The 24,275-nt window shown below is 43.7% G+C and overlaps 1 protein-coding gene across 2 annotated transcripts in view; it reads right to left on the bottom strand.

Annotated features, from left to right (window-relative positions):
* Window positions 1-24,275, bottom strand: part of GALNS (galactosamine (N-acetyl)-6-sulfatase) — a 54,271-nt gene that overhangs the window by 22,093 nt on the left and 7,903 nt on the right. For both annotated transcript variants that reach the window (XR_010834367.1, XM_067004204.1), the window contains exons 5-12: window positions 23,226-23,369; window positions 21,236-21,302; window positions 20,983-21,110; window positions 20,003-20,142; window positions 18,692-18,795; window positions 12,420-12,556; window positions 9,710-9,812; window positions 1,287-1,408 (exon numbers count right to left, since the gene is read on the bottom strand). Coding sequence is in view for 1 of the 2 variants with exons in the window: in XM_067004204.1 (XP_066860305.1) it covers window positions 1,287-1,408; window positions 9,710-9,812; window positions 12,420-12,556; window positions 18,692-18,795; window positions 20,003-20,142; window positions 20,983-21,110; window positions 21,236-21,302; window positions 23,226-23,369 (945 nt within the window). In the remaining variant the exon portion in view is untranslated. The remainder of the gene's footprint in view (window positions 1-1,286; window positions 1,409-9,709; window positions 9,813-12,419; window positions 12,557-18,691; window positions 18,796-20,002; window positions 20,143-20,982; window positions 21,111-21,235; window positions 21,303-23,225; window positions 23,370-24,275) is intronic.

Genomic DNA, 24,275 nt, shown 5'->3' with positions numbered 1-24,275 from the left:
AAGAGATCTCTTCTATCCATCCATCTTCCTAAAATAAAATAGCTGTTAAACTGAATAGAGCATAATCTCATCTGGAATCTCAACCCAGTAGCATCATTTCACTGAGCTGAATTTAAAATACAGGAGCGGCAGAGTTGCTTTATTCATTAGTGCTGAAATGCAATAGAAAGCAAGAGCTAACGTGCTGGGCTTCTGAAGAGCTTTATACGCTGTATAATGTACCTCTAGGGTGCTCGTCTGTTAAGTGAGAGAGAAGTGAAAATATTTTTCCTCCCCTTCTCTCTCTAGTGAAAACACTTAGTGGACAGCACAGGCTCAGTTCTTTCAGAAGTAATGGAGCGAGTCTATCCACTCAATTATTTAAAACAGTTGAGTAATTGCAGCCCTGTCAGCTCCGAAAACATCCCTCTGGTAAAGCTGCTGCACAAAACCATTTCTGCGCAGGCAGTCACAGCAGCACTGGTTTTCCCTTTATTTATTTCCACATTCCCTGAGTCAGGGCCACTAGCGAGGGATGAGGCTGCAGGCCTCTGTTTGCATCTTGTTCTGCCAGAGGGTAAAACTGAAGTCAGTGGAAGGGAGGTGGGGACACCTTGGCAGCTATTTTGGAGATGCCAGATTGATGTGTGGACTGCGCTGGCTGATGGCTACATAAATCCTTACAGAAATCTCTCAGGGCATGGTGTGTGCTGGAGATAAATATTACAATAGTAGGCTTATAGGAAAATGGATTTAGATAGCCAGGAGAGTCCAGAGAGGGAAAAGGATTGGGCAGAAAGTCCGTTTGCAAAGACTCTCTGGAGAAGCTCCTTTAGCAGGGGCTAGGAAATTGGAAGATTTCCCAATTTACCTTCACAGATTCTAATGCAGCGTGTAGGAAAAACACCATGGGAAGATCACTAGATGTTTCTTCCCTAGCCCCAAAACGCACTGGGAATTGCAGTAGACTAGTTCCAGTGCACACACTCATCACCACTGCTTCGTTCCACACCTGCCCTTTACTTAGTTCCTGTTCTATCCAAAAGCAAACGTTTTGCCTTCTCCATCAGGGCTGCTAGGACACAGAACAAGAATCACAAGTGGAGCCATGGGCATGCGCACATCCATCTAGCTCAACCAACTGAAAACATTTGGTCCTTTTTATTTACTGTTCTCACTAGTGATAGCTTTTTGGGACAGTTTTCAAGCAGATTGTTAAAAAAAAAACCAGCTATTGAGGCAAATGAACCATATAAAGCATACACCGACGGTGCCGAGGGTTTGCACATCTTTGTGAACTGGCTCACCTTAATGGGTACTTCTCTCCAGGGTCCCTCCCCAGATGGAAGAGCAGCGGCAGTGTGGTATGCTCCTCCTGCGTATGCGTTGTCACTCCAGAGACGTTCTGCCCAGGGCAGAAATCAATGCCCTGCGGTGAAGAGAAGAAAATAGGTCATCAGGGGTGAAGCAGGTGAGGGAGCAACATTTTAGCTGGTGCTGCTTTCTTCAGCATCTTCAGCCCCAACATACCCACAAAACCTAGAATTAGTTTAAACCCAGACAATCCACTATAGTCTCCAAAATGGATTCTGATCTGATGAGGTAAAAGAAGGTGACAACATTGGCACTATACTGACATAAAAGCTGAAGCAGGCCTTACATTTTTGTCTTATAAAAAAGTAATCTCTATAAAATATTCATTAAAATGAAATGGCAAAACGAAAGACGAAAAACACGAAACCATTTAATCATAAGAATTTTTCATGGGGAAAGCATCTTCTCTCTTTGGTTTCCATGGCTTAGAAATAAACAGATTCAGATCACATGGCAATTCTCATCAAAAAGCATCAGTTTCCCAGGGGAAAGACCTGGCCAAACCAAGGGGCATCACCCTGAGAGACAAAGGGCACCCGCCAGCCTCCCTGAAAACTTGTCATGCCATCAAGCCTGAAAGATCTGCTTCACTTAAGAGCGAAGCAAATCCGGTTAATTTTAAAGAAACGGGTGCGTTTGTTGACCTGATTTACAGCACCTCAAAGCTGGCATTGAGGCACTCACCCGGGATCGAGAGCTGTGCTGAAAGAACTGAGTTACGCCCGGAGAGATTCCTGTTGCTAACGTTCAAGTCTACAGGGTGAGAGGCTGGGACTTCCCCAGCAGCAGCGGCAGGAAGGGCGCAAGGGCTGGGACTCGCTGTTTGCCAGCAGCAACAGGTTCAAGTGCTCGGTGGCTGCCGAGGGATGGAGCGAGCTGTCTGCTCCCAAATCCAGAGCAGATGCAGATCTGCCCTCGCACGGCTCGCCAGGCTGCGTCTCCCCAGCTCCAGCCAGTTATTAGCCAGATGCCAAGCTCCCTAATAAGCCAGAGCCTGGTCTGGGGGGGCTAACAGAGCTCATTTAGCCCTGGGAACAGCAAAAAATGTAAAGCGCTCATTTCACTGAACAGAAAATAAAGCAGGGGGCCCCACAGACCAGCAAGGGCTAGCACCGAACGGACTTGTTAAAGCTCGGTTTTACAATTCCAGCTGCCACGCTGCGCCCTTACAATGCCTCAAAATGCCCCGAGACACGGACAGAGACATGGAGAGAAGGTAAGTGGGAATGTTTCAATGGAGGTGGGAAAGCAGCTGCGGGATTTGCTTATAAAACAAACAAACTGAAAGGCTCTCTACAGATGTGGGTAGGATTTGATTGGCAAACAATTTTCTAAAAATATCCCCTGTTTTTAATGGACAGCTGGTCAGTGGAGCAGTTAATATTCTGCTTTTCAATAAAGCAAGAAGGTTAGAAGCCCATAAAATCCCATTTATCTGCACAGGGCTATAGATTCCTGACTCACTGACTGGAAAAATAAGAGAGTTGCTTGATAGGTTGTAGTGACCAGCCAATAATGGACTTTAAATGGATACAAAAATGATTGACCTTCCCACCTTCTGATGCCACAGGCCTCTGAAACCGAGTGAAAAATAGAATTATTATTTTTTCCAAAAGGAACACTTAATGAAAAGGTATCAAAGCCTACATAACATCCAAATTATAATTTGGATGCAAATCAAACAAGCAATTTAATTAAGAGCCTGCTAATTGGTACAATACTCTTCAGCTGCAAATGCGTTAGTTTGAGAGATTTCAGTCTCCTGGGTGTTTGTTTACACATTGCTCTGTTTGCATTTCGTCTTCTGCTCCCTGTGGCTGAGGCCCCAGAGCACAGCACAGGCCACGTCCCAGGGACTCCTCGGAAAGGTGCTGCGACACCTCGCCTGGCGCCTCCAGCCAAAAGCTGTCCCCCTAATCTGAACAGGCAATGCCCTGCTCTAAGGTAGTCTGCTGGGGAAAGGCAGAACCAAACCTACTGTTTTATGACACAGAAATAACTCTCCCAAAGCGCGGCCGAAACCGCACTTCAAATTTCCGAGGCTTTTCAACTTTATCTCCACAAATACAACAGGCCGTTTTTATTTTTATGTAGTGTGTGACTGCTAATATCCAACCGACAGAGACAGCACAAAATGCTTTCTACCCGGTCACTGGCAAATGAACAAAATACAAGAAGTAAAATTATAATCCTCACACCCCTGCTATCAAGGCACTGCCCAGCATCCCAGTAAGCAATGCACTTAGACGCAGCTGGTGGAGCTTGGTCTTCTGCCCATTTCACAGAAAAGAACGTTTAACTTATCATCCACAAGCTCTACTTTATTCTGATTCTTATCTCAAAGCATTTTCAGTTCTCAGGATGGAAGGAGAAGTCAGCCACACCAGCAAGCTGCAAGCCTGGGATCCTCGGGTCTGGATTGCTTTTATTTTCTGGAGCCAAACCAGCGTACACTAAAGCTGCCCGAGATGTGAGCAGCATTTAACGATGAGACAATACACACTCTGGAGCATCTGGACAAGGCCTCTAGTTGCTTGGAAAGCGTGCAAATTTGGTCACGGGTGCTGCTGGGGGAGGGATGTGCCAAAGCCCTTTGCTGGGCTTTGCTGGGTGAGCTGGAGCTGCCCTCCAGCTGGGCAGACGGGAAACCAGCTCTGCTCCCCCGTAAGGCTGGAGGACAACAGACTTGGTGAGGGAGGGGAGTCTCCTCCTGTTGGTGATGGTCACTAGATGACCATTTTAAAGCACATCAACGTTTTCAATCATTTCTTGCTCTTCCTTAAACTTTTTTTCCCTTTTTTTTCCCCCCTTGTAAAAGCCTGATCTGACAAATGCCCTACAGCCTCTAAGGACACCGCAGGCTTTACCAGTAAATACAGACGTGCCAAATTCTCAGATGGAGAAAAGCCACCTTGTTCCACGGGCAGCAGAGGAACTGTCCAGATTTACGCTGGGGGCTGGCTCAGCTTCTCTGCCACTGCCAACAGGACGGCAACTTCCCTCAAAAGTAAAGTTATGTTACGCGGAGCAGAGCACAGAGGTAGGTGGGCATGCCTGCCTGCCCACCAGGACAACAAAACCCCCCACAGCCACCACTTTGCCCGTTATTATTTGCTTAAAGCTCTTTCTTTGGCAGACCGTTAATAACAATATGCAGGGGATCAATAGCCAGTTAAAGCACATGCCTAATATTTCACTCTGCACACAATCCAAGGTAATTTGCATGTTTACAGTAACACTGATCAAACAAAGTAGAAAGGTCACCCTGTGTTTAAGCTTTTCTTGGAGCTTTCCTCCTCGGCTATAAAAGCATGAAAGCCAAACCAGAAGATCCTATCTAAAACACATCAGCTCTGCTTCTACGGGAACCAATAAAAGAGCATCAGATGGCAACCAGAAGTATCTCGGCTTCTGCACCAGAGCTCTCGCACAGGCAGTGCTTTGCACCACTGCGCAGACCTGTTTGCTGTAGGAGAAATTGCAGCGATCCTTTTTTTTTTTAAAAAAATAAATTAAAAAAACTTCTTGCACATCAGGTAAACCTTTCAGCGAGCACGCCTTTCTGCTCCTCTTCCCAGCAATTGTGTAACCTGGATTGTTTTTCCGTTCGTAAGATCTAGCGGCCATCGGTTGCACAGCTTATGCTTTAATTTCCAGAGCAAATGGACCACAGATGCTATGTCAATATAGACATGAGACAAATACAGCCGGTTGCCAGTTTGGGCTCTCCGCCAGGCGATGGAATCACCACTTGTGTCAACGTCAGCCCTCTGGCAATTCGTCACCCTGGCGCTATCCCAGCTCGCTCCGACTCGACGAGCGGCTGTGGATTTCGATAGCGGCGCAGCAAAGCTGGGGTCCATCTCCTGGTCAGGTCTCCTTGGCCCACCACACGAGACCCAGGGCAGCAGAACTGTGCTCATATTAGAGGGAGAGAACAGTTAATTAAAGCCAGGAACGTTGTTTCTCCCTGCTTGCCACGGCGCTGCTAAGTGGCCGCTCTCACTCCCCTGGCAATTCCCAGCGAAAGCCTCGCAGGCCGGAGCTCTGAATGACCAGAAACCTCCACGTGTGACTGCCAAGTTTCAACCCCGTCGAACAAAAATTGCTCCTAATGTGTTAACCGTCTGGAAGAGACCCCAGAAGATGGGCAGATCGGCAAGCCTCCGTCGGCTCTCAAGCAGAAGCGATCAATGGCTAGCTCATACGCTCAGAGGACCACAATCAAATGTCATTATTTGTGAGGTTCTACTTGACTTCACATCCCCCTTGCAGAAGAGGCTTTATCGATCCCTTCGCGCTGACGAGAAGGGCAATCAGACAGACCGCGCAGGAATAACCCCGTTGGCATTTTACATTAAAACAATAGGGTCTTCTCACCGGCACCTACCCCAATCACTTAAAGACACAGGAGCCCTTATGAAAAATCACTGTAGACTACTAACAAGATACTAAGCTGACAGCAGAAAGGTTGATGTTATCAGCCACTCTCCAATGAACCAGAGGGCTTTTACCACGATTTTTTTTTTAATTTACTTTTTTTCCTTCTTGCATCACTGCTCTTGGAAGGCACAAGAGCTATTCTCTGCTGGATAATCTCTGTGGCAGGTAGAGAGAAGGAGATCTCCTTTCTTCTGCTGGCTCGTACTCTCCTGCCTCCTCCACACAGCATTAAATTAGGCAGTTCAGTTCCTGAAGGGCTCGCTGGCTACTCGGGTAAAGCCACAGAGAATACCCATTTTTTCCTCTTTCAGGCCCCGCTGTCCAAACAAGGACGATCAAATGTCCCTCTCCCTTCCACCAACTGGACAAAACAATAAAACCACTGAGCAATCAGTTTAGGAACGGGAAGCTGCGCAACCAGCATCATTGCTGCGGACACCAGCAGCAATAAAACAGCCGCGCACGAAACAGAACGTCCACACACGTTATTTGTCACCCACTTTGCAACCCAGTAAGAGGCTCACATGTCTTGTGCTATACAGGAGAGCAGCTCCCCAGGTTTATCCTCAGTTCATTCTTCTGCAGCATCAGCCCCTCTGCCCCGTGCTGGGAAAAGGCCGGTCGCATCACTGAATTCTGCCTGGGTGCAGTGTGAAGCCAGGGTACAGCTCTTGTCATTTGCTGTATTTCCCGAGCGCTGGAGGACACACCTGTCCCAAAATCTGCTGGAACAATGCTCCACAGAGCACTTACTCTCACTTCTGATGAGTGTTCCCTTCATGCTTCCAAGGGACGAACCATTCAAGCACGCAAGTTGCCTAAGTAATCACGTTAAGCCAGCAGAAAAGACGGCACCAGGGTGTCCTCCAGCACTGAGAAAGACTGTAAGAGCTTATGAGAGGAGTCAATTAGGAAAAACTGCTTGGGGGTTAAAAAATAAAAAATAGGAGGAACAGAACAGCACACTTCAGCTTTGTGAAAGATAACAGATCTTAATCCCAAGCCATAAGGCAGGGGACGCGGACCAGTAAGGGCATGCTAATGTCATGGGAGTCTAGGACGACCATAAACCTGAGCACTTCTCATGTGGGACCTTTCCAGTGTAAATATTCCAAGTGCCATATAGAGAGAAGTATTCACATGCCTGTTATGCTTTCCAAGGCTTTGCTTTCTGTAAGCGGCTTCTCTCTGTTAGATTTTTTATTTGTACATACATACTTTATTACTTAACTAACTTATACCACATTCAAGTGCATAGCTTTCCAGGTTAGAGGCCAACATTGCACACATTCTTTCTAGTTAATCCTGAAAGGCCTGGTAGTCCTAAACTGACATGACTGTGCTCAGACCCAGGGCATGCAACAATTTCACATTTTCCAATATCAACACGAAAATGTGATTCTGGATGCTTTCATGGTATAATCTCATCTAAAAGTCACGCAAAAATGCACAACGCACGGATTAAAACCAGTGCAAGATTTCTGTATCAATCACCGATTTCCCGCACTGCCAATTAACAAGGGAATTTGAAAGCAAAAGGAGGTTTGGCTAAAATGTGCAATGTATCTGTCAAAATAATTAGATACTCAACTACCCATAACACAAACCTTTAAAAAACTGCAGACAGCTGTTTTGACACACCTGGCCAACTCCAGCCCTCTTCCAAATGAATGACATGCCAACCAGATACAGCTATTTATCCCAGCTCTGAGTTGGGACCCTTCGGACAGAAAGAATTTTACATTTGAAAGTTTAATAAATCTTTAAAATGGATTCACACCGAGGTAAGCACCCATGAAGATCACACAACTAACAAGGCCTCATTAGCTGGAGTTCTAATGGGATGGCAAATCAAATTTATCGAACAGCAAATCTGACGACAGGCAGAAATTCTAATGCCACACACGCGTGTATTGAAACCCACTGTTCAAATGAAATTAGCAAACTAATCAGCCTTTTTGATTCTGGCAGAATAATTTAGTCCAGTATCAAAACAGCTGAGAACACGAGGCACTGAGAGAGGCAACCGTATCATCAGGTGAGAGTACGAAACTCCTCAAACAAGGCTCAGAACTGTGGAACTGCTCTGCATTCTGATTTATTTCTATTTTTAAACTTGCAAGGCTTGTAATTAATGGCTTGAGGACATGAGGAGAATTGGAACAAATTTCAGCCTCAGCTTCCTCTGCGTGTTGTTAATGGCTAGTCTGTCCACTAATGTGCTCCAATTTTACCCGCATCAACCACATGTGATACAAGCTGCAGGAAAGCAAGTGAATTTTTAATCATCTCTCTGATGTACAGTATAATTGCTGACTTTTATCAGACAGCAGTTAAACAAAGACTCAGAAAGAAATAAATATTCCTTAATTGCACAACTGCCATTTCTCGCAGTACGAGAGCTTTTGAAATGAGTAACCCGTCCCCATTATCACAGCCACACACATACTCAGACATCTACAAATAAGCTTAGATCAATGCAGGTATTTATTTATTTCCAAACTAGGTGTGTAGGTGTGTGTATGTGCATATATTACAACAGAAAGCAATTAGTCATGTGTGACATTATCTCCCAGGCACATGGGAAAAGCACGCCTGAGCCCACTCCTACACCTATACACACGGACACAGAAGCTCCCAGTCTCTCTCACCCAGGAAAATCCTCCACACCGTGCCACATATGACATACGGGCTTTGCTCACGTACAAACCTAGACAAATACATTAGCTCATTTTAGCCGTGCAGTATTAACATTGACACAGAGCGTGCAACGCATTTTGAGTCAACTTTCCTCCCTACTCCATGTAAAACAGAAACTTTGACTCCCGGAGCAATACAGTCCTAAAAAGACAAACACACACATTTACAGCCCCGAGTGTAAATGATTCCCTCGGAGCTGATGCTTCCTTCTACCTCCAGGACTTCCCAATGAAAGAAACCACACACTTTTACATCTACAAATGTCATCAGCACTTATTTCTGCACCTGTGATGCCTTGAGGAGCCACCGTAAGTTAAAAAAAAAGAAAGACACAAATCATACAAACAATCCCTCCCCAATACCAGCCTGCTGTCAAAATTGCTGAGAGCTGTGCCGTAATACATTTAGTTCATGTCTAACGGTATAATCAGCAAGGCACATGTGTGAACCTACCATTCAAGAAATGCCCCAGAGTTTAGTACCCAAGTCTGAGGCAAGAAAGACACAAAAGAAGAAAAATAACAGCGCTTACCATCTAATTGTGAGAAGATCAGCAAGGAAATTACAAAAGCAGTGCCTACTTGGCAAACAAAATATAAAACATCTTCCAGAGTGATATGGGCTTGCAAAAAGTGCTGGTAATAGATTAAACATATGTACTCTACTGTTTTCAGTGACTGATGTTCTTTCCACTGCATGGTCCCTACAGCTTTCCCTTTCCCATTTAGGAAAAAGCAACAAAACCAAACAAACACCAAAACAAACAAACAAAATTAAACCAAACCACAAATCACATCCCTACTCCATTTACATAGTTCAGGGCACACTCATACTTTTTCACCAGATATTGCAAGGTACACGATCGATTTGCTTCCAGACTTTGTAAGGATACATGTGAAAGTTCAGAATTCAGCAGGGAAAGAAGCTTTACATTAAGGGAAATTAAGTGCTGCTTAAAGAGAGTGCCACGTAAAACAACTTTAGACTTCACTCATTTTCTCTGTTTGTCTCTGATTTCAGTACAGGGGTGCTGGTGACACCAGTACCATTAGATCTGGTAGCTCTTAAGAGGCTGTGAATAAAAGGCTGGTTTGCAAGAGCTCTGTGACGTTCCTCAATTTAAAACTCCTCTGTAAATGGTTATTGCCCCCAGGAGAATGACCAGGGAAGGGGAGAAGGAACGAGACAAGGGTGCGGGTTAGCATCCTGTTACCTTGCTGTACTCCTCCCAGGAGTTGCTCCAGGTCCAGTAGTGAGCCTTGTAAAGCCCGACTCTCACGGCCATCATCTCGTTGCCACGATAATAGAATATGGGCCTGCAAGGGAGAGCAGAACTGCATGAGAAACACCAACACGCCGGGCCTGGGCAGCTGCCGCCGCAGCCTTGCTGATAAGGGAGACAAACACTTTAATGGCGTCTGACTTCCGATCCAGCTATCAGTCAGAAACAGGCTGCCTCCTAATAGTCTCCACTGCAAGGTTTTCAATTAACATTTTTTAAAGTGTTCATCAAGTTGAGAGCTCACATGGCGCAAGAATGAAACATTATACAGCTTGGCTGCCAGTGATTGTTAATCCTTGAACTATCAGACCCTGTTATTTCCTATAGAGCACGCCGATTTAAACACCAAATGTCTCAGAAGTGGTGTGCGTCTGCCAGAGAGAGAAAAAAAATTCGGATTCACAGAATATGTGATGCTTAGACTCCTCTTTATGGCAACACCAAGATAGATGCCGTTCCTGTCAGAGACACAGGATGGCTGGGGAGGACAGCAGCTGCTGACCTGCTCTGGATGTCAGCTCAGAAAAAATTCCACGTGAAAAAAACTGGCAACCAGCCACACTTAACTCCTGTCCGTTTGCTTTCCCAGAACTTCCCTTTGCATCACCTAAACGCACCACTGAAATCTGCAAATTCTTCCCTAAGGTTCTCCTGATTACAGATCCCCCATGCAGAGCACAGTCCGCGCCCAAGTACGGGCACTACCTGGGCATCCCAGCACCACACTCATTGGTTTTCCTGATAACGTGCTCTCATTTTTTTGAGGGGACAGTAAAAAATTTTACGGAAATGGCCTATCTGCAGGAGAGAGGTTTGATTTGTTGCTGCAGCTCATCACGCAAGGACATCAGACATCGCTCTCTCCAGCTGTTTCAGGCTGCTGACAGGATGAGACCACAAAGTTGCTTATCACGGTGGTAAGGGCGTACATCTTTGTCTTTGATTCAGGTGGCACTAAGCAAAAACTACTCTCTAGTGATGCCACCTTGAAAAAAAGTCCCTATATACAAGATAAGATTAAAATCTCCACGTCTGAACGACAGGAGTGGCCTTAGATCTCTTCTATTGTAAAATTGTAGCCTCCCCTGCAGGTTCCTCGCACAAAAAATGAGCCTTTGTCCTTTGTCAGCAGGAACTGCTCCTGAACAAAGGGGAAATGCTGTTGCTCGCAGTGCCCAGTCCTGCATCCGAACGCACCCGAAATGCCTGTGAAATACAGGCAGCTTGAGAAATGTGATAAAACGCAGAACCTGATCTAAACCAGTTCCATTAACAAAATAAAGTGCCCAAACAAATACGCCACACTTGAAAACACAGTCTCCTTTTTCGTTGCCATAAATACTGATTATGTGACAAGCTGTATGTACCCATGCGACTGAAGGTGTGCGGGTTAGGTTTGCATTTAAAAAAATAATCCATCTTTGAAAGAGGCTTACACCTTATACTCAAAACTCTGTTGTTACCAACTTATTTTTCCTTGATTGCTTTATCCTTTTAAAACTTAAGAAAACCCACAACACTACCACTGCATCCTCTGCAAAGTTTTGGAGGCTCTTTGAACTGTGACCTCCCATTCAGGTCTGGGGAAAAAAAAAAAAAAAGCAAGCTATCGTGCCCTTGAGGGACTATTATTGTAACACAAATAGCACTGCTGCAAGAGATTGGTGGCTGCAATGAAATTCTCTTTTATGAGAAAGAAGCAGCTCCACAGACTTTCAGATGTAAAGATGGTGATAGGCTGCGTTTGAGGAACATGCAACACCTCCTATCAGCCACTGGATGAACTCTCAGGTAACCGGCACACGTTTCTTGCTTTAACAGACAAAAAGGAGTTTTATGGAACAAAGGCTCACATCCAACAAAGAAAAGAATTAAAATATGTTTTGCGTGTGTATGTTTTCTTGTTGTGTCACAGACTAAGAATATGTTTGTACTCAGATTTCCAGGGTGCCAAATTTCTTACCAAAATCAGAACTAAAAGATTTCTCTTGACCTCCAAACCTTTCAAAGAGGGCATCGAGGATATTTGCTGTTAAATCTTAGCGCCTCTACCCAACTGCTGACAGTACTCCTCCATGCTCATAAAGATCCCAGGTCTTTAATCCAAATATATCCTTAGAGATCTTTTCCAACCGGAATGATTCTCTGATTCTAAAAGCAACCAAAGAACCAGGACCTTGGGAAGAGGTGGGCTTCTGGCTCACCTGCAGCAGCCCAGCTTTTAACTTCAACCTCTCTCAAGCCGGAACTACATTCCGCAAAGAGCCAGCATACTCTTGGATGTTTTTCCAGTATTAAAAATGATGTCTTTGCCCCTACCCAGGCTACAGTTCCCAGACTTATCTCCCTTGTTGCCATATGCTGTTTCAGGGATCCCTGCTAACCCCCTGACATTTGCATCTGTCCCCAGACTCCACTGTATGGCATACGCTGCGTGTCAGGAAATGTCACCTCTGCTTGCTCCTGCAGAGGATTAATTCACAGTGTAAATCTCTGGTGCTACCTCACTTCACTGAGTAGGAGCAAATATGTGTCAGCTCAGTTTATTAAATATTTCTGTAAATTTATTTTAAAAATAATCCAAGTTTTGGCACCACTTCAGTTAGGAGGCAAGGGTCGTAGCTCTGGGCTCGTAACTAACCTGTCAATTAGCTTGCCCTGCAAGATGGCAGGTAAAAGGTCGATGCCGTCAATCTGTCTGTCACTCGGAGGCTGCAGACCCGCCAGGGAGAGGCTGGTAGTGAAGAGATCCATCACGTTGCCCAGCTGATGACTGACCTGAAACATCAACAGAAACGCTTTTTGCAAAAAGACCTTCACTAAAAGCCATAATGAGAGAGGCTGGTTTCCTCCGAAGCAGAAGTATTGCTTCCTGAACCGCCTTCTCTGCTAAGCATCTTTTAAGAATACCTCCCTCTGCAGTCCTGCAGTCACCAGCAAACCTCACATTAAAATAAAAACGAAAGGAGATGATTAATATTTCTTCATTTCCAAAATGCATTTGCATTTTGTTTCGTTTTTCTCTTTCTTCTCACTTCTCTCCATGTAGCCACCTACAAGAGCATCTTTTTGCAGAGTTCAACCTCATTTAGCAAATTCTGAGTCACTTGTGAATTGAAAAATCAACATTTAAAACAAGGAAAAAAGAAAAAAGAAAGTCCTTGATTTGTTCCCTCACCAGACCATCTCTGTAGTCCAAAATACCCTGAGAGGGTTTGCAGAAAGCACAAGGATAGATGGATAATAACAAAAAGAGCCCGATGACTTCATCTGCAAACCATTTCCAACAATTCAAGAACTATAAAGTTGTGGTATTTTTAGTATATATTTTAATAAGGGAGAAAAACATCTGGTTTTGGCTCCAAAGGAGATTTACAAAGATTTTTGTTGTTGTTTTCTTGTTTGTTTTTGCTTTAATTGGAAGCCATACTTATCTCTCTGGTCTTACTTATATTTTAAAAACCTAAAACTCTCTTCTGATTCTTTCTGAAGCTTTGCTCCCATCCTCCTTGGGGTATGCTACAGTTATCTGTAGCAGAACGTTTAGTTAGCCAGCGACACAGTAAATGGAAGCAGACACATTCAAATCAAGAGCAAGAGCAAGCGTGTTTAGCACCAGGATGCAGCAGCACAAGATGTGACATGAAAAGAGCCTTTTCAGCCACACCACTTGTTCGGAGACAAGAAGCCATCTGATACGAGCTCACATCTGTAAGTTCAGAAGCACATTCTGAGTGAAACCCAAGTCCTACCAGCAGCCTCGCTAATGTCAGTGTGAACATTACGATGCTGAGACTATCAAAGTCTTTTTATCTCTGAATCCTCTTTCTAGTCATAAACAGACCCCCAGCCTGGAGGCTGATACTAATTATTAGAAAATGATAACAACTGATAACATGATAAACGAATATTGGCCAGATGCTGGTTCCCTTCCTCTAGAGAAAAAAAAAATAAATAAAAATAAAAGGGAAAATGCTATTTTTGCTGGGATACTAAGCCTTTCATTAAGGGGCTGGGCTGAACAAAATGAACACTTAAAGGAAGAATTAGCAAGTTAAAAAAAAAACCTGGAGAAAGCAACATGCAGGGAACTGATTACAAGTTTAACATTACAATATCACATTACTTGATTACAGCAATTTCAAACTGTAATGGCTTTCATTCATCAAAAAGTGTTGGCAGGAACACACAATATTAAAGCTGCATGTAAGAATGCTTTCACAACTCTTACGAAGCAATCAAAGTGCAAAGCTCTAAGCTCAAGAGGAAGCCCTGACCACGAAAAGCCTTGCCCAGGAAGGCAATTGGATCAGTGGACCCCGATCAATAGTCTTGGGCATTAAAAGTTAAGCCTCGTTCATGGAGCTTGCTGCATCAGGCAGCCTGGAAGGCAGCGATGAACAGAGATGAGCCCACAGATCCCTCACAAGAAGCAGATGTACACATGGAGTTCCCTCTCTGCATGTGCAGAAGAGGATCAGGATCTTCTGATTTACAGCTGTGGAAGAAGAAACAGAACCGAGCCCTGCAGGGGGGTAACCCTGCTTCTTGCTCTCCCTGAGGCCATTTGGCAAACACAGACCGCGGGGAAGAACCGAAGCTGGCCGGATCCTCCACGGGACACAGACGCTGCTGCGTGCTCCTAGCACCGTCTGCTTACACAGGCTCCTCTCTGGTGTCAGGCACGTGCTCAGAAGAGAATGAAATCCTAAAAATCAGTGCATACCGGTTCAGATAACCCATCAGCTCGCTCCTTCCAGAGCGGGACAGCTTCAGGAGCCACTGGTGCTGGGAACGCTTCTCTCTGTCTGAAGGCAAAGGGGATTACAAGAGCTCAGGGTCTCAGCAAAGATGCTCAGTCCCTCGTAGGCTCGTCTGCTGGCTAATTTCCCCCAAGCATGTCTTCGGAGAGCTGTGGGGTCAGCAGAACACCATATGCAGAGCTCGGAGTCTAATAAGGAGCAGATCCGGCACACGCCTGCTCCCTGGTTCCTGCCACGTCAGGCACAGGCAGGCTGGTGTCCGAGACGTTTTGTAATTAGGCCTCTCGCAATTTATATGGCAAATCCAAAAGTCACTTTTCTTGTTGTCACCCCATTCCCTCGCCTCAATCTTTTGATAACAAGCCGCGAGAGGCAATCACTGACCTGAGCCTCGTGCCTCTAATATCACCTAATTTATATATCGCGCTGTGACAATCCTGTGGGGCCACCCCAGTCTTCTTGTACTGGCCCTTATTAACCATAACCAGATGTAGATGACTCTCTTTAATCATCCAATTACGTTTCTGGTCTCAGACAACATTTTTCCATGAAGCAGAGAAAACTTCTTAAGGAAATTAAATGCCCATGCCACAGCCACTTGGATTTATCTGTGCTCTGCAGCACCACGCTGAAGAATGGGTGGGGAAAAAAGGTTAATATTTATATAAAACTTTGAAGTATTTTCAGAGAAAAATAAAAAAATTACCATTTTCTCCTGTCAACAGTGCTCTTTCATTCTAGTTGCCTTTCCCTTTTTTTCCTCCTTTTTCTTTTCTTAAAAAAATAAAATAAAATCCAGAGAGGGCAACAGCCCAGAGAAAATAAATAATATATAAAAAAAAAAGAGTGAGATCAGATATTGCTCGTATCAGCGAGAAACAGCCGGTATTACGCACGTAAGAACGGATTTTTCCCCCCTCCTTCCCCCCCTTCTTTTTAATAAACTCTCGGTATACACATAACGTCTTTAAGAAAATGAAATCCTTTTGCTGTGGGCCACGTTGCTAGAAGAAATAGTCACCACTGCTGTTATCAGTGCTTTCAAGCTTTAACTCTGAATCAAAGGCGACAATTAATAAAGTCGCCCCCGCCAGGAATGGAAAGGAGGAAAGCTAAATATTTGAAACTGGGTGAACAAATGTCAGGGTGTTTTTAAATAAAATCCTTTTACAGTTATCACAGCGAGCAGACCTGATATCCCTGTCTAATTCAATTTCAATTTGCGCCCCATGGGAGATAGCGAAGAAAAGGTTGCAATGCTGTCTTTGGGTTGATATGTTCTTTTCTCCTTCAGGAAGCAGGCACGAGAGAGGAAGGGGAGGAGGGCGAGGGAAGAGAGGAGGAGGAGGATTCAAATACCAACAGAATATGATTTTTTTTTTCCAGCTGGATCCTTCCAGAAGGCAGATGTGATGTGGGGAATGCTGAAATGCTGATTTGTTGTGAATTCACCTGGAAAACGTAGCCGAGGAAGAAACTGCAGAAAGGCTGTTTGTGTGTGAATAAATATTCCTGATGGGGGACCGGAATTAACTCAATGTTGATGCCAAGAGCAACACAGACTCCCGAGGCATCCCTCTCCCCAAAATAACTGCAAGTCAGCCGACTGCACCGATTATCCTCCCCTCTATCGATATTCTGTCAAGTGCTCGCAGCCCTGTCACCTGACTTCTTTTGTTTATGCAAAAAGGTGCTCCTTCCTTCAAATAAACTCATGTACCCTTTAACAGCAACCAAACAAAACATATATATATATATATATCAATAAGATTATTAACAGGCTGCCAGGTCCCATCAGCGGGATGAGCCTTCCAGCCAATAACTGGATTTCACTGGCCTCAAAATTCTCTTTTTGCTGGCTGCAGCTGTGCCAGCTGAAATGGTGGCTGGCCCGCTGCCTGCTCTCCAAACCCTCCGTGGCTCCAAAACCCCCACGGCTGGAATGGAGCAGCCACTCACCGGGAGCAACCCCAGCGCAGGACGGATGAGCTGACCCTCCAAGCTTTGCACCTGGCACTGCTGAGAAGCTCTGTGCTTCCACCCCGGTTCGGGGCACCCAACCCTTTTTTTCCATCAACTCTTTCGAGAAGAAAAAGCAACGAGGCACTTTGAAGCAGTTTTTCCACATTTTACAGCTACTTGGACTACACACCACTTAGACAGACTAGTTTTAACTTGCAGTCAAGAAGATATTGAAGCTACAGACTCTGTAAGATATAAAAAAGAAGCCAGAAATGTACTAGCAAACACATCTCTTCACTTATTAGGTCCAAAGAGGAGATTAAGAAGCGGCAACCACAGACACCCTACATGCTAGAGAAGCATAAACTCTATTTCACAGAAGCGATGCCATACCTCTCACCTGCAGTCAGTGCTGCTGTGGGTATCACTGCCGGAGCCTCGACAGCAAGAATACAAGCAGAAAAGACATATAAGTAGCTATTACGAATTTTCTTATCAGGAGCATCACACTGGGGGCTTCAACTTGGAGCAAAGCAGCGCATCCCAGGGACACGGTCCAGAACAGGCTTCCCAGGGTACCTGAGCGAAGTCCAAGAGGACACCTGGGATCCGAACACCTGCACACGCAGGCACTTGGCAGGCACAAACTGGAGCCCGGGATAGGAAGAATTTGGGGTTAAGCACATGCTTAAGTGCCAAAGATTATACCAACGGTGGTGCAGGAGGGGATTCTCAGGCGCGTACGTGCCCCATAAGCCTTACGCACGCTCTCCAGCCTGCTGAGCATGCACGTGTTTGTCAGAGCACAGCCCTGCCCAGTCCATCTGCATATGCAGACCCGTTAACTGCACAGAAATGACTGTTCACAGGAATTCAGAAAGCAGCTTCAAGTGTAACCTCAAGCAGGAAGCCATGCATCACACCAAGCTACCGGGAGGGTTTCTCACCACACAAAGCTTCATCTGCTACACTCTGGCTACATGCAAAAGACTACCTGTAAGAGTGGTAACAGCAAGTTACAGTCCGAAAACGAACAGGCGCATGGATTTCTCTACTCATGTTCCTAATTACCATTAGAGTTACTACAATGGAAAGAATTTTAAAATTTGGTATTTACTTGTCCTCATTTATAATGCATGTTTACTTTTAGCACATTATTCAGTTTGGACATGGAAAACAAAACAGTCGGCTTCAGTTTCATGTTCTCATATGCTAGCCCAAGGCTGTTGTACTTGGCTTGTAAAGACTTTATGGAAATGTTTAAATTTAAACAAAAAGACTGTTTTCATTTCAAATTAAAAAAATAATAAAATATCCCTAGTAGGTTTTGTGAACTCTAAAAAGCCATGAAATCAAACTACCCTTGTACCCTCAGCTGCAGATCTAAGATATCTGATGGTATTCTCCTAAATGCAAATGATAAATTATCATTATCCTGACTCAATTAAACCACTGAAAAGGAATGCAACTCAGAAAAATAAATGTTTTATTTATGAATAGTTTGCAGTCTTGAGCACAGTGCCCAGTTAATGAAGTATCACGTTCTTCGGGGATGAGAGGTGCTCACAAAGGGGAGGGAACCTGTACTATTTACTATGAACCCTCCCTGCAGAAGAATTGATTGCATCTTTCTTTAATGAGAACTGGGATGAGAGAGGCTGGTAGTACCACCAGAGGATTATTTTGAAGTGATCATATCTGAATTTGTGTACAGGCAGGAAAGAGCAATATTCTGGTATCTAGACCTCCCCAAGAGGAACTTTTATCGAACACCAAAGCAAGAGCTGCAAGGGTCAAATCACTTGATACTTCAAAGCACAGAGCGTGCATTTTCACCACACTCGTGCTCTACCCTGGGACACACATCTGAGTTTATACTTCTGTGTGTCCAGCTATGTAACCCCCTAAAAACACTGTGGTCCAGAAGAGTAAAGGGTTTAGACCAGGAAGACAAAAAGACCAGGCCGTGTGGTATTCACAGAAGTGTTGATCATAGACACTCCAGATGCAAATTTGTGATAATGAACAGGAATGGCATTGTTCTCGAGGGGTAGCATTCAGCTCCTGATTTAGGCAAGTGGCTGGACTGACATGTTAAAAGTCAGATCCAAAGCCCACCGAATCCAGCAAGAACCTTTCCGTTCGTTTTAGTTAAGGCTGATCAGAATCGTTAAAAGCAGATACTCACTCCTCCTGCAGGAATATGTCCAGGCCACCAAGCAATAGCTGGCTCTCTCATGCCACCTTCAAAGGTGGTTTGTTTGCCACAGAGAAAACGACCATTGCTTCCTCCTAAAGAAGGAAAAGAAGCCATAAAATCCACCATATGTCAACAACATATTTCAAGGGGACACTGTCAACTACAAAATTTTTAAGCTAGCTTTAAATGAATTTTCATTTGTGCACGAATCCTTCTTCAAATAAGATGTCCAGAGCTGTTTTCTTTGAATATTCCTTTACGATGAATTTTAGGAGTGTCTTTTCAGCACAGAAACTTGACAATTAAACACAACTTGCTATCAGCTGAACAAAGACAAAATAAAACAATCAAATAGAAAAGACTGAGACATTTTCCTTCTCTTTATGGATGCTAACTGCTGTTTGTGACTATAAGAAATCTGACACTTTCAGGAAGAAATAGTATTTTTTTTTCATAACCTTTTAAAGTACCAGACCAGGATGAGATGCAGATACGAGAATGAAAAAAATAAGTCATACATTCCCTGAATGTTCCTTCTCACAGGCAGCAAGTGTTTTGCAGGAATATGGGCATTTTTAACCCACTCTTACAGCTGAGCTTACTGAAGAGCAAACAGGGAAGTCCTACGACTGACTCCAGGTCACACAAAGTCAAACACAGTGGCTCAGCTGAAACCAGAACTCAGGATACTCTCTGCTGTGTGGTCTAATAACCACTAGACAGCCTGCCTCCAAAGAGAAGAGAGTGGGTTATAAAATCAATTTGCAATGACTCTGAGAGAAAAAAAATCATTTAAACAAATGAAAACGTGAGAAGTAACAATAAAAATACTTTTTCTTCCTGATAACTTTTCAGGAGACCTAAAGAGGGAGGGACTCAGACTGTCTGTAATTACTCAGAAAGTTCAGATATGCACCCGGCAGCTGGAGAATAAAAATCCTGAGACGTTTTTGTGCCTGGGCCTAAATAAATTAAAGAATATTCACACCCTGACCAAGGAGCACAAAGTGGAAATGCACACAGGTGAACAGCTAGGCCAGGTTAGGCCAAAGTCCACTTAGCCAAGGATACCTCCTTCACCAGTGACGAGAAGTAATGAACATAACAGACCTACCAGACTAACTCTAAGTGTGAGCGCTCTGAACTTTGAGGCTTCTCCTTAACTGCACAGGGGATAAGGGAAGAAAACCAAAAAACACCAAAAACCAGGTACAGGTCTTTTTTTCCCCGCCCCTCAGACATGGAGATATAAACCTGGATTTCACAACCCCAGTCCAGGTTCGTTCATTTGAGACTCACCTTGTTTAGGAGCTGAAATGAGCGCAGCCCCGTTATCGGAGGTGAAAAACACAAAAGTGTTCTCACTGATCCCAAGCTTTTGAAGATGTTTTAGGATTTTTCCAATGCTATCATCAATTTCCCGTACAGCATCCCCGTATCTGAGGCAAAAGTAGATGCAAAACATTAAAGGCAGCAAAAGAAGAAAAGTCTGATGCAGCATAATGTATTGCAGTAAGCCACAATGCTTTTAGTGAGCACAATTTACACCTGGCCTGTAGAAGGAAATACTTCTTGTATGCAGCAGGTACCGTAATAAAATTTACCAGTGTCACTGCAAAACCTGTGTCTCTTTCCTGTATGGAGCAACTTCTCCTGGATACTAAGGGTCAGAATTTGTTCAGATCTGAGCTACTCTTGGACAGAGACCAGCAATGGATAAAAGTTTAGCTGTAAGGTTCTCAAATATAGGCAACACCACTTTGCCGTTGTCTTGAAGCGAATTGCACCATTTTTCTTATCGATGCTGGTTTGAAATCACACTCTCAGAAGCAAGGCTCACCGTACCTACAGAGCTACTCTTGCCTTCTGTAAATTGGATTTTTCGTGCATGCTTTTCTACTTGCCCTTCTGATTTATAAGTTTTTAAAACAGGCACAAACCATACAAAGGCCTTCCAAAAATTCATCTATGCCACATACAGCACTTCATTACTCACACAACTGGCAAAGGAGCTTAGATTTCCCCCCTCCATTTCAGTCTCACAATCTTCATTTCAGATTATAGCAAAAATATTAAAAAACCAAGCAAAGTTCTCATTAACTAATACATATCATCATGTACTTCAGCATGCACATATACTTTTGAGAACTGATCTATATAGTTGGATCTAAGGAATGCAGCCTAGATTTTCCATTTCTCCAGCATGAGATATTAATTATAAATAAAAAAATAAATAATAATAAACAAAAACCACCAAAACACACAAAAACAAGACTTACAGTCCTCTCTGACTAGAGCCCAGGAAATGTTTGGAGGCATAAACAGGAGCGTGGGTAGCATCAATTGCCCAGTATAAAAAGAATGGCTGCTGGCTGGCCTGCTGCCGGCTAATAAAATCGAGAGCTTCCTGTAAACAACAGTGAAAATGAATTTAACAGAATCATCCTCTGCCATCTAAGTCTCTCCAAAAAAAAAAAAAAAAGAAGCATGAAGTCACTGTGGGTTAGAAACCAGTACTAAAATAAATGGTACCTGTAGGTAGATCTGAGTCAAGTTGGCTTCACCTGTCTTCAGATCGATTTTGAAATCTTCATAATATCTTAAGATAAAATGAGTCAGAGAGAAAAAAGAATAAAACCTAAGGAATATACAACACAAAAAGGCTGCCCCTGCCCCCATTATTTATACAAGCAAGGCACTGTTGTTACTTAGCAAAAGGGTAAAAACATAACTTACATAACAAGCCAATTCTCTTCAGATATTTAAAATAATGTCATCTTATTCTTTCTTATGGGAGAAAGCAGTGAAATGGCCAGATCTGAATTAATGACAACCGCAAGATTTGGACAAACCTGAGCCACTAGCTTTTCACTATTAAGCTATTAGAACATGAGTATAAGGCACTGCTCCTTGAATAGAGAGTTGTTTGCTATGTGAGTAATATTTTCAGACGAACAGTAAAACTTTCAGTGAGATAGAGCAACCCTGGAATCAGAACTTGGGCTGCCCTGAAAACGTTGTGCTGGAAGCATCTTCAGACACCGATTATGCAAAGAAGGGCAGGCTGCAGTCCTCGTGAGAATAACAGTATGTGAAATAAGATGACACCAGGCACAAAACCAAATGGGTAAGAATGGTACATACTGCACGCTTGAAGCCTAGGCATTAGGCAGTATTAGGCAAACAGACAAAAGGTTACTACAAAACAGGCAGAGGAGGAATAAAGCAGTCTTTCAGTACAGAATGGAACCGGTTTCCAAGAGAAGTAGTGGAATGAAATCATCACAGGAAGCCTTCAGGGCGCAAAAGGATAAGCAAACATCTCTGAGAGGTACTCTAGAGGAGCTGCAATCCCTACATGGTCTGTGTGCAACCTGCAGGTTGGCCTTGGCACTCAGACTTCTATGAGACCTCGGAATCAAACATCTAACTTACTATTGAAATGAGCCAAAACTTTAATTTTAGATGGTCAGGTAGAGCTAGGGAAGATTCCTGCAAAAAATAGCTTAGGAGGAGTTTAGAATAAACTCTAGTAATCAACTACCACACCAAGTCTTTGAGGAGCATCGATACTGTCGAAGCAGGTCTTTATTTTCTCAGCTTTAACTGAAAAGTTGAGTGCCACAATCACAACTGAGAAGCAGCAGGCACTGCCCAGGTAACAACGCTTTGGTACCGTCTGCTGCTAGCATTGCCTTCCAAACCTCTTCTGCCCTCAGTTCGTATTTTCCTCGCCTTCTCTCCTAGATGTGAAATTCACAGACCTCCTGACAGTTAATCTATACCCTCCTGTTTCTATCTGCCTTGTGCATTTTTCCGCAAGGTCTTTCCTTCTGTCTTGGCTCCAATGGAAATGACCATCCTTAGATTAGTTCATGGACGTTAAGCCAGTGGCTATTAAACTTGAAGACCTGGAAACAACCTTCAGTTTCAGGAAGATGGACAGCCATGTAAAAGAAAGACTACTCCACGTCTGTTTTCTTATACCCCTCCTCTAAGTACCCACTGCAGATAGTTGTTGCAGAGCAATGGATTAAATCAGTTTTGCGCTGGACTCTGAAGAGCCGTTCGTATGTTTCATGAGCTTTTACAAGCACCTTTTCTGCATCAGCTTACTGCTGAACTGCACAGCAAAGGGGCATTCAGTAGTAAGCATCTTAGATGCTTGATATTTGCATCTAAGATATTTGAGATAATATCTAAGATATTTATAATATATATCTAAGATAATCATAATATCTAAGATATTTGAAGCAGGATGTTCTTAATAATTGACATGCTCTAAAAGTCCTCTGCTCGGGGTGAAGCACCTGGAGGTCACTGGCCATCCAACCAAGCCTGGAACTCTGCCTGATTCTGAAGCAGCTTCTGTTTTTCCCAATGCTTTTTCATTGAAACTGGTTTGCTACGCTAGTACTTGTCTTCCAACACAGTAATGTCAGCAGGGAAAGCAAGGAAAATGACATTACCAGCAACTATATAACGGTTTTGAAAACAACTGTCAGGCAAGTAGCTGAATTACCTGCCAATCATTTCCCAGTCCCTATACACAGGGATATTGGGGAGTGCTCTGTTATCATAAGGTCCAAAATGGCAATTTGGGGATCCAAACCATTCATCAAAGCCATGCTTCAGGGGATGGAACTGGGGCCTGTGGCCCAGATGCCTAGGAACAAAAGAAAGAGATGAATTAAAGTTCTATTTTTTGCTTCAGTGCAGTAATCTCATCAGAATGGCATGCAAGAAAACAATCTAGAAGAAAAACTTCAAGCATTTTAATTAAATAAATGGCTGCAGAGCACTGTCTTGATCTTTCTTGTTGCAAATGGACCCATGCAGACTCATGCCAGTGCTTACATATATCCCATTTTAGGCTACTGCCCTGTTTGTTTTCTGTTATTTGCTTCTATTGGTGCCTTCTCTCATGCTGTCTTGGTGATCTGCAGTGATGGACTACACTGCTTAAAGCCATTGCAAAGATGCACGTGATGTTTTGTTGAGGATTCTGATCTACAAGTCATTTTTATACCACTGAGCTGTAAAAAACACACGGCAAGACTCATGAAAAATACCATTGTATTTGCATTCCCTTTATGGAGTCTTTATGTCGCCAAAATGGTACAGAGAGACCTGAATGTAAATGAGAACGAGTTCTTTACACGCACGTGTGAACTTAAAGCATATTTAGCTACTCCTGACGACAGCTGCATTCATCTATGCCGCTTGAAAACGCTCCATCCCTAACTTCAAGCTGAAGCTCCCTTCTAATCTCCAACTTCTCAACTGCAAATTCTCTGTCTTGAAAATAAAGAATGCCTGTCCTTTCAGTCTCCAGGAGATCTTCGTACCCAAGTGTTTATTTAATCATTGCAGATTCTACTCACAAGCCTGCATTTGCAACCTGTCCATTTTGTGCTATCGCTGTCTGCACGCTTTCTGAACATAAGGGACATAAAATGCATTACCTGAACTAAAGCGATCCATGATGTCATTTTGAGCTATTCCAAAATGAGTTAAAGCATAAAATAATCATCATTCCAGCTATGATCGTATCTTGGTGATGTAACTAAAA

Source organism: Anser cygnoides, chromosome 12, assembly GCF_040182565.1.
Source record: "Anser cygnoides isolate HZ-2024a breed goose chromosome 12, Taihu_goose_T2T_genome, whole genome shotgun sequence".
Taxonomy (NCBI): domain Eukaryota; kingdom Metazoa; phylum Chordata; class Aves; order Anseriformes; family Anatidae; genus Anser; species Anser cygnoides.
The sequence above is the reverse complement of the archived record's forward strand: the minus strand, read 5'-3'. Positions and strand labels throughout refer to the sequence as shown.